A 12,542-nucleotide genomic window follows, 5' to 3' on the forward strand; every position below is an offset into this window, starting at 1 on the left:
AGTTGGTTTCATGAGCTCAATCTATGATCCATAGTTCAATTCATGACTGGTAGATTGGACCCGTAAAACTTAGGTTCAGAAATCTCTGCTGAAAGTGTTTCTTGTAAAATAATCATAACTTGTTACACCGAGGTCGTATTGATGAGATATTGATGACTTTGAAAAAAAGATTTATAGACCTTAATTGGTAGGTCATGAGCCACCTAAGTCCTCTTATTCTGAGAGATATGATTGTTTGACATTGACCTTTGTATATCTCATGCAAAAATTCAATCAGTAGGGCAGTGCTATAACTTATGCGTTAGAGGTAAGACTTATAGCCCAAGGACTTCCATACAACAAGTTAAGCTCCATGGGAAACACTTGACACTATTACATTATGTCTTGATTTATGAGATGCTCTATAATTCTTGTCATAGCTCCAAAATTTCCAAAGAATCAGTTACATCCCATGAAGAAGATGTGACGCTATCACAATTCAAAAACTAACGGTAACTAACACTACTGTTCATCATCTTCATCGGCAGAAGACTGCCGGAATGGCTTCACCACCGCCGGTGGAGCTTCACATACCACCGGACCGTAATAAGAACATAGTTGAAGAAGCATCAACCTTTAATCCAGCTAAGAATACTTTGAATCTGCAAAAAAATACTGACAAACCAGTAGCAATTTCAAGTAAGGCAGGATTGATTCAAGTTGCAACATCACAAAATCAAACCCATAGCTCCTCCAATCTGCAAAATACACCTGCGAACACTGTAGATATTTCTGAGGAGGAGCTGCGCCGTGCTCAAAGAATCATTGATTTGAAGAACAATGGTTTGATTCGAGTCACAAGACCTGTATCATCTGATTCCTTATCATTTGGACTACCTATAGTCCAAAAATTGGATCAAAATACTACACAAATCGTGAGCACTGATCCTGCAATTAGTGCGCTGGAAAATGCACAGTCGCCGGAGGTGCGCCTTGAAATTCGACCAAGTTCCGGCGAGATTCGAGACCTCGGACCCACTGGGGTTTGTTCTCCTAGGCAAGATGCTTCTACTGGTTCAATTTTCACCGGAGTTGGAATCGCCGGTGAACAGGTCGACGCCCGCGCCGGAGCTCCGGCCACTCAATTCGACCAAGCTCAATACCAAAGTGTTCAGCTTGATAGGGAGCACCTCCCAGCCACAAAGAAACAGCTCGAATATCTACCCTCTTCCTCGAATTTGAATTCGAATACTGGCCATGATGGTGGCGCCGGAGCTCCGGCGAACCAATCAATCCAATATCAATGCCAACAGGTTCGTGACACTAAGGGGAGGCTTCCAAACTATATACCCAGTATCGAATCATCTCCTATTAGCTCAAATTCGAAAACTCGTCAAGGCGACATTCAAGGAGAGGTCGCCGGAGCTCCGGCGACCCAATTGAGAAGGGACCAATTCCAAAAGGTTCCCCAGGTTGTTGGTAACCTTTCCAGGCAAATTATTGAGTTCGAATCACCTCCCATATGTTCGAATTCAAAAAGTCGTCAAGACGCAAATGGAGGTGACACTCACAGTTTCAAGGCCTTACAATCTGAGGAGCTTACTTTAGCACACAACCAACATCAGTATAGAGACAATGGCACTCAATCCATAACACCCCAAAGGAATGGTAATGATCAGGCTCATGAAGTCTCAACTCATCACAGCAGCAGCTTCCACCAAAGCATTCCCGGTAAGTACCCCATCTCTAATAATCCTAACCAGGGTCAGTATAATCATTCTTCTAATGAAATACTTTTAAATTCCAATGCTATAGAACACCATACTAACTCTGTGCTTGGCCTAGAAAAGGTTTTGGATTCTAATCCTGACAAACATGATGGTAGAGATAATGTTGCAGGGCACCCCTCTAATCTACTTAGCTATGATGTTAGTTTGTTGAAATCCAGTGGAGCAAATGTGCTCCCTGGTACTGCTGCTAATGTTTGTGTGCAGGGTAATACTCATAACAATCCTATGTCTACTAGCAAGCCTGGAAACAATCAGCCTACTAGCCTTCACAATAGCTTCCCTAAGATATCATCCAACTTTGATAAAATTAGCCCCAATAACCAAGCTCCTAAACCTGGGACTAATCAGCCTCAACAAGTAGAAAATACCAATAGAAATCCTCAAAGGAATCCTTTCCCCAATAGAAAGGAACAGGTCCCTGCCCCTGCCCCATACACAGTGATCCAAACTTTTGCCTCTAAGCTTAGGTTAAACCAAGCCAAGAATGATACCCCTCTTGAGCTATCTCCCCCTATCTATACCACTAGACAAGGGTTACCTGCTGTGATATATGACCATGATGATTTCATGATTAAATTAGCTCAAAAATGCAAATATACCCTTGTTGGGAAATTCAGCAGCACTATGCCTAAGGTGGAGCTAATAAGGAGAAGCTTCATTCTCCAAACTCAATTGGTAGGGGGTGTTAAAATTGCCCACTTCAATGCCAGACATGTATACATTGACTTGGACAATGAATTGGACTACACAACTGTGTGGACCAAGCAAAGAATGACCATTGAAGGCCAAGCTATGAGGATACAAACCTGGACTCCAACTTTTAGGCCTGAGGAGGAAACTCCTATTGTTCCTATGTGGGTAGCCCTGCCAGAACTCCCATGGCATTGCTATGAAAAGGAGTTTGTAACTACTTTATTGGCCCCTGTTGGAAAAGTTCTCTTTATGGATACTGCCTCTGTCCAAAAGACAAGAGGAAGTACTGCCAAAGTAAGAGTTCAAATCAATCTGACCCAAGAGAGGCCTCATCATGTCTGGCTTGGCTATGACAAAAGAGATCCAACTATTGGAAGATGGCAAGAACTGCTTTATGAGAATGTCCCTGAATATTGCATGTATTGCAAGCATCAGGGGCACATGATACATGTATGCAACATTAGAAAAAGAGATGAAGAACAAAAAAACAGGAAAGAAACTGAAAATGGAAAGAAAAACAAGAGCCATGATGAGAATGACAAAACAGAACAATCCCCCCCACCACAGACTCAAAACAATCCTTCAACAATCAATGGATCACAACAGCCACAAAACTCCAAGGCTAGCAAAGATGACAATGGCTGGCAAACACAAAGAAGGAAGCAGAACAAAGGACCATCCAATGTGCAGCAAAATCAGGACAGCAGAAATACTGGAGCATCACTCAAAGGCAAGTATGTAGCAGTGCAGCAAGTCCATGCTGATCCAGGTAAGATTCCTACTCCTAATTCTATTCCCAATGTTCATGTTGATCTTGCTAGGCAAGATCAACCCACTAACCAAAATGCAGGAACTACAAACATCCTAAGGAACTCAATTCTGAAGAGTTCATCAACAAGGCAAGCAAGCACCACAACTGAGAGACAAGGTATTGACTTAACTCTCCCACAAACCCCTTCCCCCCATATTCTCTGCACAAGTACTGCATTACCAGGTACTGCATCAAGGACCAATGTTGCAAGGAATTCAGGTATTGAATTATCACTCCCAATACCCCTGTCCCCCCCAAAGGCTGATGTTGTTGTGGCTGATCTGGTAGTTGAAGGAGGGGAGGTTGGAAATGTACAGGAGAACCCCACTGACATGCAGGATGGGGAAACCAATGGGGTAAGGGTATCCCCTCATGCTATGCATGAGAGCACTGTTGAGATTAGGAGTGATTCTAGAGACCCTGCTGTTTCTGCTCATAAGGCCCCCACAAACACCCCTATCCCTACAGCTACTCCTACTGATGAAGTTACCATGAAAGCTAGCAAAGGTGCCATGGCCAAAGACCTGGGATCACATGCCAGTACTAGTGGTAAAAGTACTACTGTTCAGAAGAATAAGCTGAGCAAAAAGAGAAGAGAAGCCATCAAAAAGAAAATAACAGAAAAGAACTCTGCTGAAAAATGTCAAACTATGGACATTGTGTTAGTACAGCAAGGGGAGCAGGGGTGCCAATAATTTGTCTTAGATGATGACCAGGTGGGGATGGATATCACTCCCCTCCAAACCCATTGCATACTTATAACTCCCACTCAGTCAGCAGGTCTCACTCCTGAGACCAATACTGGTGCATCCCAGCCCAAGGGTACCCTCAATACCAACAATGAAACTCCTCCTGAGATTGATGAATATGCAGTGTGTGTATCTGAGAATGAGGAGGATAGTGACTACCAACTAATGAATAATTATGATGATGATGATGATGCTGTGAGTGAGCAATTAATAAAGGCCTTCAGTACTTCCAAGGAAAATGTGTATAAAAATGAAGTCCAGCAGATTGCTAAGGCTCAGGGACTCTCTCCAAGGGGTGCTCACAGAACAAACTTCCAACCAAATAGCCCTGTGAACTCTGCCCCCAAGGGCAGACCAAACACTAGACTCTACACCTCCAAAGTTTCCCAATGAGTAGTATTCTCAGTTGGAATGTGAGGGGTATTAATACCCAGGGTGTCATGGAAAGACTTCAATCCCTGAAGAGTATCCATCAGATTTCCTTATTTGCTATCCTGGAACCTTTTTCTGATAGCTCTCAAATTCATCAGTTCAGAAACCAGCTTAACATGGACAATGCTATTAGCAACCCAAATGGTAAGATTTGGTTGTTTTGGAACAAAGATGTGGATTGTAGGATTCTGGAAAATGGGGAACAGGTGATTACTTGTGAAATCTTCCATGTAAGGAATCCAAACCAATTCAGAGTTTCATTTGTCTATGCAAAATGCAAAGATCATCTCAGAAGACCCTTATGGGATAGCATGTTGCAGCACTCAAATACAACCCTACCTTGGTGTACCTTAGGTGACTTCAATGTTATCACTGAACCTGAAGAGAAACTAGGGGGTGTTACCTACAATATGAGAAAGAGCTTGGCGTTCATAAGCATCATTCAAGCCTGTGGTCTTCAGGATTTGGGATTCTCTGGACAGAAATACACTTGGTCTAATCAGAGAGGTATCTTCTTTAGAATCTGGAAGAGATTAGATAGAGGTATGGTCAATGACAAATGGCTGGAAGTGATGCCTCAGACTACTATCACTCACTTACCTACTGTTGGCTCTGACCATTGCCCTCTCCTGTTAGAGTTCACTGAGCACCATCAACACCACATCAAGTATTTTAAATTCATGAATTGTTGGGACAGACCACCACTCCTTCATGGATACTGTTAGCAACTGCTGGAACAGGAACATTGAGGGTAATCCCATGTGGTGTTTTCATCAGAAAATGAAGAGATTATCTAATACTCTTAGTAGGTGGTCCAGGATGCAGTTTGGGGACATCTATGCTAAGGTGAAAGAGTATGAAGCCAAGGTTAGACAAGCTGAGGAGGATCTGATTCTTCTTAACTCTGAGGAATGTAGAGCCAATCTTTATGCCATCAATGCTGAGTATATTAGATATCTTAAGTTGGAGGACTCCATGCTCAAACAAAAGACTCAGTTGCAATGGTTCAAAGAGGGGGACAAGAACTCCAAGTACTTTCATGCAATCATCAGAGGAAGAAGAAGGAAACTCTTCATCCATAGGATTCAAAATGATGAAGGTAACTGGTTGCAAGGGGATGATGACATAGCCAGGGCTGCTTGTGATCATTTCCAGAACATTTTCACTGGTGAAGACACTCATATTCAGGAGGATGCCCTTCAATGTATTCCTAAGCTTGTCACAGATGATCAAAACAGGGACCTCCAAGCTCTCCCCACCTTGGAGGAACTGAGGACTGTGGTCTTCTCTATGAACCCCAACTCAGCAGCTGGCCCTGATGGAATGAATGGTAAGTTTTTTCAGGAGTGCTGGGAGAGTGGTCCTTTCTTTATTTAATGGTCAAACATTGCCTAAGTACTATACTCATACCTGTTTGGTTTTACTCCCAAAAGTAAGCCATCCAACCAAGCTCTCAGAATTCAGGCCTATTAGCCTTAGCAACTTTACCAATAAGATTATTTCCAAGCTTTTATGCCTCAGACTAGCACCTACTCTTCCTACTCTTATTTCCCCTAACCAATCTGGTTTTGTTAAAAATAGGAGTATCTCTGAGAACATCATGCTAGCTCAAGAAATCATTCACCAAATTAAGAAGCCTAATGTAGGTGGTAATGTGGTCATTAAGCTGGACATGGCCAAGGCCTATGATAGAGTCTCTTGGTCCTATATCTGTTTGGTCTTGAGGAAAATGGGCTTTGGAGAAGGGTTCATTGATATGGTATGGAGAATTATGTCTCACAATTGGTATTCCATCATTATCAATGGCTCAAGACATGGTTTTTTTCACTTCACAAGAGGTCTGAAGCAAGGGGACCCTCTTTCTCCCTTTCTGTTCATCCTTGGGGCTGAAGTTTTATCTAGACTCCTGAACAATCTCCATCATCATCCTAATTATCAGGGTTTCTTCATGGCAAAGAGGGGGCCTAAAATTAATCATCTCAGCTTTGCAGATGATGTTATCATCTTTTCTTCTGGGAGAGCCCAAACTTTGCAACTCATTATGGAAACCTTGCACACTTATGAGAGTACCTCTGGTCAGCTGATCAACAGAGACAAGAGCCAATTCATGGTCCCTTCTAATGCCTTCAATTCTACTGTAAGAAGAATTAAGAAGGTCACTGGCTTCAGGCAAAAGGATAGCCCTATCACTTATCTGGGGTGCCCTCTTTACATTGGCAGACAAAAGCTCATATATTACTCTGATTTGATTGCCAAGGTGGTGAATAGAATAACAGGGTGGCAGGCTAAGATCCTCAACTATGGAGGCAGAGTCACTTTGGTTAAACATGTCATCCAAGCACTCCCCATCCACCTGCTGTCAGCTAGCTCCCCTCCTATAACCATTCTCAAACAGATTCAGAGTATCACTGCAAACTTCTTCTGGGGGTGGAAGAATGACAAGAGGAAGTACCACTGGTCTTCCTGGAAAAACCTTAGCTACCCCTATGATGAAGTTGGTATTGGTGTTAGACAAATCTCTGATGTGGCCAAGTCTTTCCAATATAAACAGTGGTGGACTTTTAGAACTAAGAACTCACTATGGGGAGATTTTACCAAAGCAAAGTACTGCCAAAGATCCAATCCCATCACCAAGAAATGGCACACTGGACAATCTTTGATATGGAAGCATCTTATGAAGAACAAGCACAAAGTTGAGCCTCACATCCAATGGCAAATACAGTCTGGCTCTTGCCTCTTTTGGTGGGACAACTGGTTGGGAGTGGGTCCTTTAGCCCAATTCAACAACAACAGCTGCAGGCTTAACAACACCACTGTTTCAGCCTTCATGGACAATGGACAATGGAACCCTGATCTTCTCATCCAGCAGGCCCCTCCACAGATGGTGTCTAATATTCTTGCTACTCACATCAATTACCAACCCCTCCAGCAGGACCAACCATGCTGGAAACTAAACAACAATGGAGAGTTTAGCTGTTCTTCTGCTTGGAATATCATCATAGACAAGAAACCCAAAACCAGGATTAACTACAATACCTAGCATCAATTCATACCTTTCAAATGTTCCTTTCTTGTTTGGAGAGCCCTTAGGGGAAAGTTACCAACCAATGAGAAAATAACCAGCTTTGGACACTCTCCTTCACAATGCTTTTGCTGCTACAGACCTGGCCAAGACACTATAGACCATATCTTTGTTGCAGGAGCATTTGCCAGGAGTACTTGGAGTATGTTTGCTGACTCTGTGGGCATAAGCAAGGAGTACATACCTCTCAGAAATTTGTTAATGAGATGGTGGACCTCTAAATGCAGGAATGAGGCTCACAAGCTCATGATACAAGCACTCCCTATCTTCATATGCTGGAACCTCTGGAAGAATAGATGTGCTTCAAAATATGGAGGAAAGCATTCTAACCTTGCAAGAGTAAAGTTCTCTATCTTTAAAGACACTTCCCACTTGCTGCACAGTGCTTTTCCTTATATCAACTGGCCCAACAACTGGAGGGACCTGGTTCTCTTGGTTGAGCAATGCTACCATGATATCAAGGTCTTCCCTGTATGTTGGTCCAAACCAACTGACCATTTGGTGAAGCTGAACACTGATGGCAGTGCTCTCACCAATCCTGACAACATTGGAGGAGGAGGAATCCTTAGGAATGCATCTGGTGATCTCATGTTTGCTTATGCAATCCCCTTAGGATCTGGAACTAACAATCAAGCAGAGATCAAAGCTGTTATCTTTGGTCTCTCTTGGTGCCTTCATCTTGGCTATAATCAAGTCATACTGGAGGTTGATTCCCAATTACTTCTCAAATGGATGCAACAGGAAGCAAAGCCTCCATGGTCCATCAAAGAGCTGCTGGACAAGCTTAATAACATCATCAACCAATTCCAGGAATTCAGCTGCAACCACACCTTCAGGGAAGCCAATTCCACAGCTGATAGCTTGTCCAAACACAGCCACAAATGCTCTGTTCCTGAGCTCTACTTCAACAAGCAGGATCTTCCCAAAGAGGCCAGAGCCCTCATGGAGCTAGACATGCTGGGAATGGCAAATTTCAGAAGAAGGAGACTCAAAAGGATTAAGAAGCCCCCCTGACAACTGCCTTATTATTGTTCTAATTTGATCTTCAACTTGGATATGTATAATTACAGCTACCTTGAAGATCCTATAATTAGGACTATTGTAAAGAGGAAAGTCTCCTCTACTTATTGCTTTTTTAGACATAAAACCTTGCCTCTACAGGTAAGGAATAGAGCATTATTTCTTCTTTCTTTTCCTATCTCTGTTGTATGTGCAGGTACATACAAACCTACAACTCATCAGTCCATCAGTGGAGAAACAAATTTAGGTGCCCCATGGTGCAGCAATAGCAGGATGCAACAAACTACAAATAGAAGTTTGCCAAATCCAATTGATGCAACCCCTCTTTGGATGGCTGTTAAAGGATGCAAGAACACAGGATCATGCATAAGGAGTCCTTTGTACTGCAATTTCAGCCTGCCTCTTACCTTTATCAACAACAACATCCTCCAGCAACAAAGTCACAAACCTGCAACTTTCAGGGAACACATACAAGACAATAGTAGTAGCTATTATAACCTGCAGAATCACTTGCCTGTGTGTTTTTCTGTTTGTTGGTGCAGGGTGATTTGTACCAAGTGGACATGTCCAAACACCTCCAACTTTTGCAGGATTGCATCATATACTAATTTGCAAACGCCCAACAAGTTTCAGCTCAAAAGGATAATTGGAGACGTTAGGCGAGCGACCTGGAAAAAATCAGCAGTCCTAAGCCTAAAGAGAGAGAAACTTGGTAATTGGAAGCTCCAGCTTGGGAGTCAAGCCCTCAAAATTTGCAGGGATAAAGAAAAGGCCATATATGCAAATCTCATGAAGTTTCAGGCCAAACGGAGAATTGGAGACGTTAGTCGAGCGACTTGGAAAAAGATAATAGTCTCCAAAGCTCTTACTGAGGTCCCTTCATTTTTGCTAGTTTGTGCAAGCCTTGTTTTGTTTGTTTTTGGTTGTTGTATTATTTCAGGTGCCTGGAGTGATGTATCAACATCCTTTAACAACAAATACATAGAGAAAAACACAAATACAACTTCCAACCACCCTGCAACATCTAAGCTTCAGCAGGGCAGCATGTGCAGGGTGAGATGCAGCATGAGGACCTGTCCAAATGGCTCCAGTCTTTGCAAGGTTTCAGAAAATAATATATTGACAAGGTCCAAGAAGTTTCAGCCCAAACGGACAATTGGAGGCGTTAGGCGAGCGACATTGAAAATTTCAGCTGCCTTAAGCCTAAAGAGAGGGCCTTTTTTCCAACTTGGGCAAAAAGTCTCCAAACCTTGCAGAACTAAAGAAAGGGCTGTTTGGATATATCTCAATAAGTTTCAACTCAATCGGATAATTGGAGACATTAGTCGAGCGTCGTTGAAAATTCTGACAAACTCCAAAGCACTCTTGGAGGACCTTTCCTTTTTGCTAGCTGGTGCAAATCCTTTTTTGTTTTTGGTTGTTTGTTGTATTGGTGCAGGTTGATGGATTGATTCATCAACATGCATTGACAACAACTACATAGAATACATCACAGATACAACCATCACATCAAATATAATCTCCAAGACCACTGCACAAGGAGCATCCTGCTGTCTGTTTGGCTATTTCCTACCTAGGATTAGAGTAGTCTTTCTCATTTTCTTTCCTTTCCTTCTACTTCTTGACTATGCAGGAACTTGTACAAATGCAACATATCAATCCACAGTTGGAGGGCCAGCTATGAGTGCTGCATACAGCAGGGGCAGGATGGAGCACTTCACTGTTACAGGACTCTCCATGACTGAAACAAAAGGATTGTGCAGAAATGGAGCCCCCTTTTGTTTTTGGTACTTGTTTGGTTGTCTGTATTCCTTTGATTGTTTTTGTCTAGGTGCAATAACTATTGGGGAGCCACACACAAGCAACCTGAACCAGATCACAGGAGAGGGCCTTCTTTTGTGTGAACCATGCTCCAACAAGTTCCTTAACTATGAAAGAAACTTGAAACTGCAGCTACAAACACAATCAACAAGAGGGGTTGCAACCAGCCACAGCATCCTTGCAGCCAAGAGGGATATTTGGGACTGCTTTAGAGAATTAATCCCCATTTCACATTCTGAACTGAGGAGACAACAAGCTGGCAGCTTAGGAACTCACCAACACACCAACACTACTCTCATGCCAAATTCCTTGATGCAGAACCTGCAACAGCTCTCCTACACCATCCCTGTAACATCTGTAACTAAGCTGCAGCAGCCCCATTGCATTTGTTATGTGCAGGCACATAAAATACCTTCAAAGGAGCTGCTCATCTCTCCATTGAAGGAAACAAGAAGCTGCCTACAGGTGGCAACTTTAAGCCCATTAAGTATAGGATTATTGATGAGCTTTGATACACCAAATGAACTCCAACAATGTACACAAGGAGCACTTACAAGTCCAAAATGCAAGCTCCAGCAACCTGCAGATTGGCAGGTTTGTATGCTTTCCTTTTAGTTGCTTGTGCAGGTATACTAAAGAACTCCTACACATGGAAGCTGCTGAACTGACACATTGCAACAACCAACAACATCAAACAACATATGGGAGTCTCTCAATATTGCAAATACAGAATTTGAGGAAGCCAGCTGCAACAGAGGAATGGCACCACATTCAGAACTGTTGGAACTCCTCTTGGAATTGTGTGTTTGCTTGTTTGTTTGCTTGTTTGTTTGTGCAGGTTGTTGGAGATACAGGCAATAGTGGAACTAAGATGGAACTCCAACAACCTCATAGACAACATCCAAGAACCAACAACACTATCATGAGTAGCTGTAACATGTTACATCTCCATCAACTTCATATACATACTGTGGGAACACAACACCAAACAACTGCTCAACCACACACCAAACAACAATTCAACCACAGAGCTGAAACTGAAGGTGCAGACTTGAAAGATAAAGTTCAACAGCATCAGCAACAACAGATTCTCCACAACAAAGGCACACTTCACCTGGACTTACTTGGTACGACAAGACTAAAAAGAGCAAAGATGAAAAGAATTTTCCATCCCATGCGAGATAGAAGTTTCGTATACTTGTTCTTCTTCAATGAAGCTATGTCTGGTATGTAGCATAGTTGGAATAGGACTAGTGTAGGTTACTTTCCTTTTTCTCATGGAAGGGGAGAGTCTCCCTCATTTATGCTTTCATAGTTAAATTGTACCGGGAGGAGTCCTCTCACAGGTTTACTGCTTTCTAGTTATAGTTAGTCTCTTTTTTGTATCGGGGATGAGTTAGCCGACCTTAATAGGTTAGCCGACTTATGAACCACCATAGGATCGGAGGTAAGGTTTATGTCCCCCTCCTTGTATTTTTATTTTGATTATTTATGTTAAGGCTTGGGGGTGTTGCTTAACCCCTGACTGTGCACGAGAGGTGGGAGCCTCGTGTAGGGTCTGTTCCCATAAAAAAAAAAAAAACAATGTCATAATTTATGAGATACTCTATAACTCTTGCCTTAGAGACAAAACTTAGCCCAGTGACTTCCAAAGAATAAGTTCTGCCCAGGGATAAGAGATCTTGATTTATTGAGATATTTTATAACTATTGCTTTAGAGGTAAGACTTATTAGCCCAAAAACTTCTAAATAACAAGCTAAGCCTCATGGGTAAAAAATAATAAATGAAAGAAAAACAAAGAATGAGAAAAATAAAAAATTAAATAAAAATAAAGAAAGAAAAAAATAAAAAAATAGAAGTTGGAAAAAAAATAAAAAATAAAAAACAAAAAACAAAGATAGTTTTTTTTTTAAAAAAAAAAAGAGAAGAAAAAAATAAAATAAAAAAGAAAGGCGGAACCCATCGGTGGCCCCTCAAAGTTGGCATCAACTTTCACTTAGACACTTCAACTAAGATTTGTTTATTTTAGACACCTCAAGTAAGGTTTCGATGTGTCATTTTGACATTTTTTTTACAATCACCCAAATATCTAAAGTGTGTGTAATACACTTGCCGCTGATGTATCAAAGTGGCTAATTAAATGAAGTTAATGACCACTTTTTTT

At 42.0% G+C, this 12,542-nt stretch overlaps 1 protein-coding gene across 1 annotated transcript; it reads left to right on the forward strand.

Annotated features, from left to right (window-relative positions):
* The first annotated feature begins 4,411 nt into the window (after nt 1-4,411).
* LOC129903721 (uncharacterized) lies at nt 4,412-8,550 on the forward strand. Its single transcript, XM_055979265.1, has 4 exons — nt 4,412-5,085; nt 5,195-5,784; nt 5,888-7,421; nt 7,617-8,550. The coding sequence occupies exons 1-4, from the start codon at nt 4,412-4,414 to the stop codon at nt 8,548-8,550; spliced, it is 3,732 nt and encodes a 1,243-aa protein (XP_055835240.1).
* The last annotated feature ends 3,992 nt before the right edge of the window (nt 8,551-12,542 follow it).

The sequence above is a fragment of the Solanum dulcamara genome, chromosome 9 (assembly GCF_947179165.1).
Source record: "Solanum dulcamara chromosome 9, daSolDulc1.2, whole genome shotgun sequence".
Taxonomy (NCBI): domain Eukaryota; kingdom Viridiplantae; phylum Streptophyta; class Magnoliopsida; order Solanales; family Solanaceae; genus Solanum; species Solanum dulcamara.

Coding starts and splice junctions, on each gene's coding strand:
- LOC129903721 (XM_055979265.1), top strand. CDS start 4,412: ATGAGTAGTATTCTCAGTTGGAATGTGAGGGGTATTAATACCCAGGGT. Junction 5,086..5,194: donor TCTGACCATTGCCCTCTCCT/GTTAGAGTTCAC, acceptor CTGCTGGAACAG/GAACATTGAGGGTAATCCCA. Junction 7,422..7,616: donor AAACTAAACAACAATGGAGA/GTTTAGCTGTTC, acceptor TTGCTGCTACAG/ACCTGGCCAAGACACTATAG.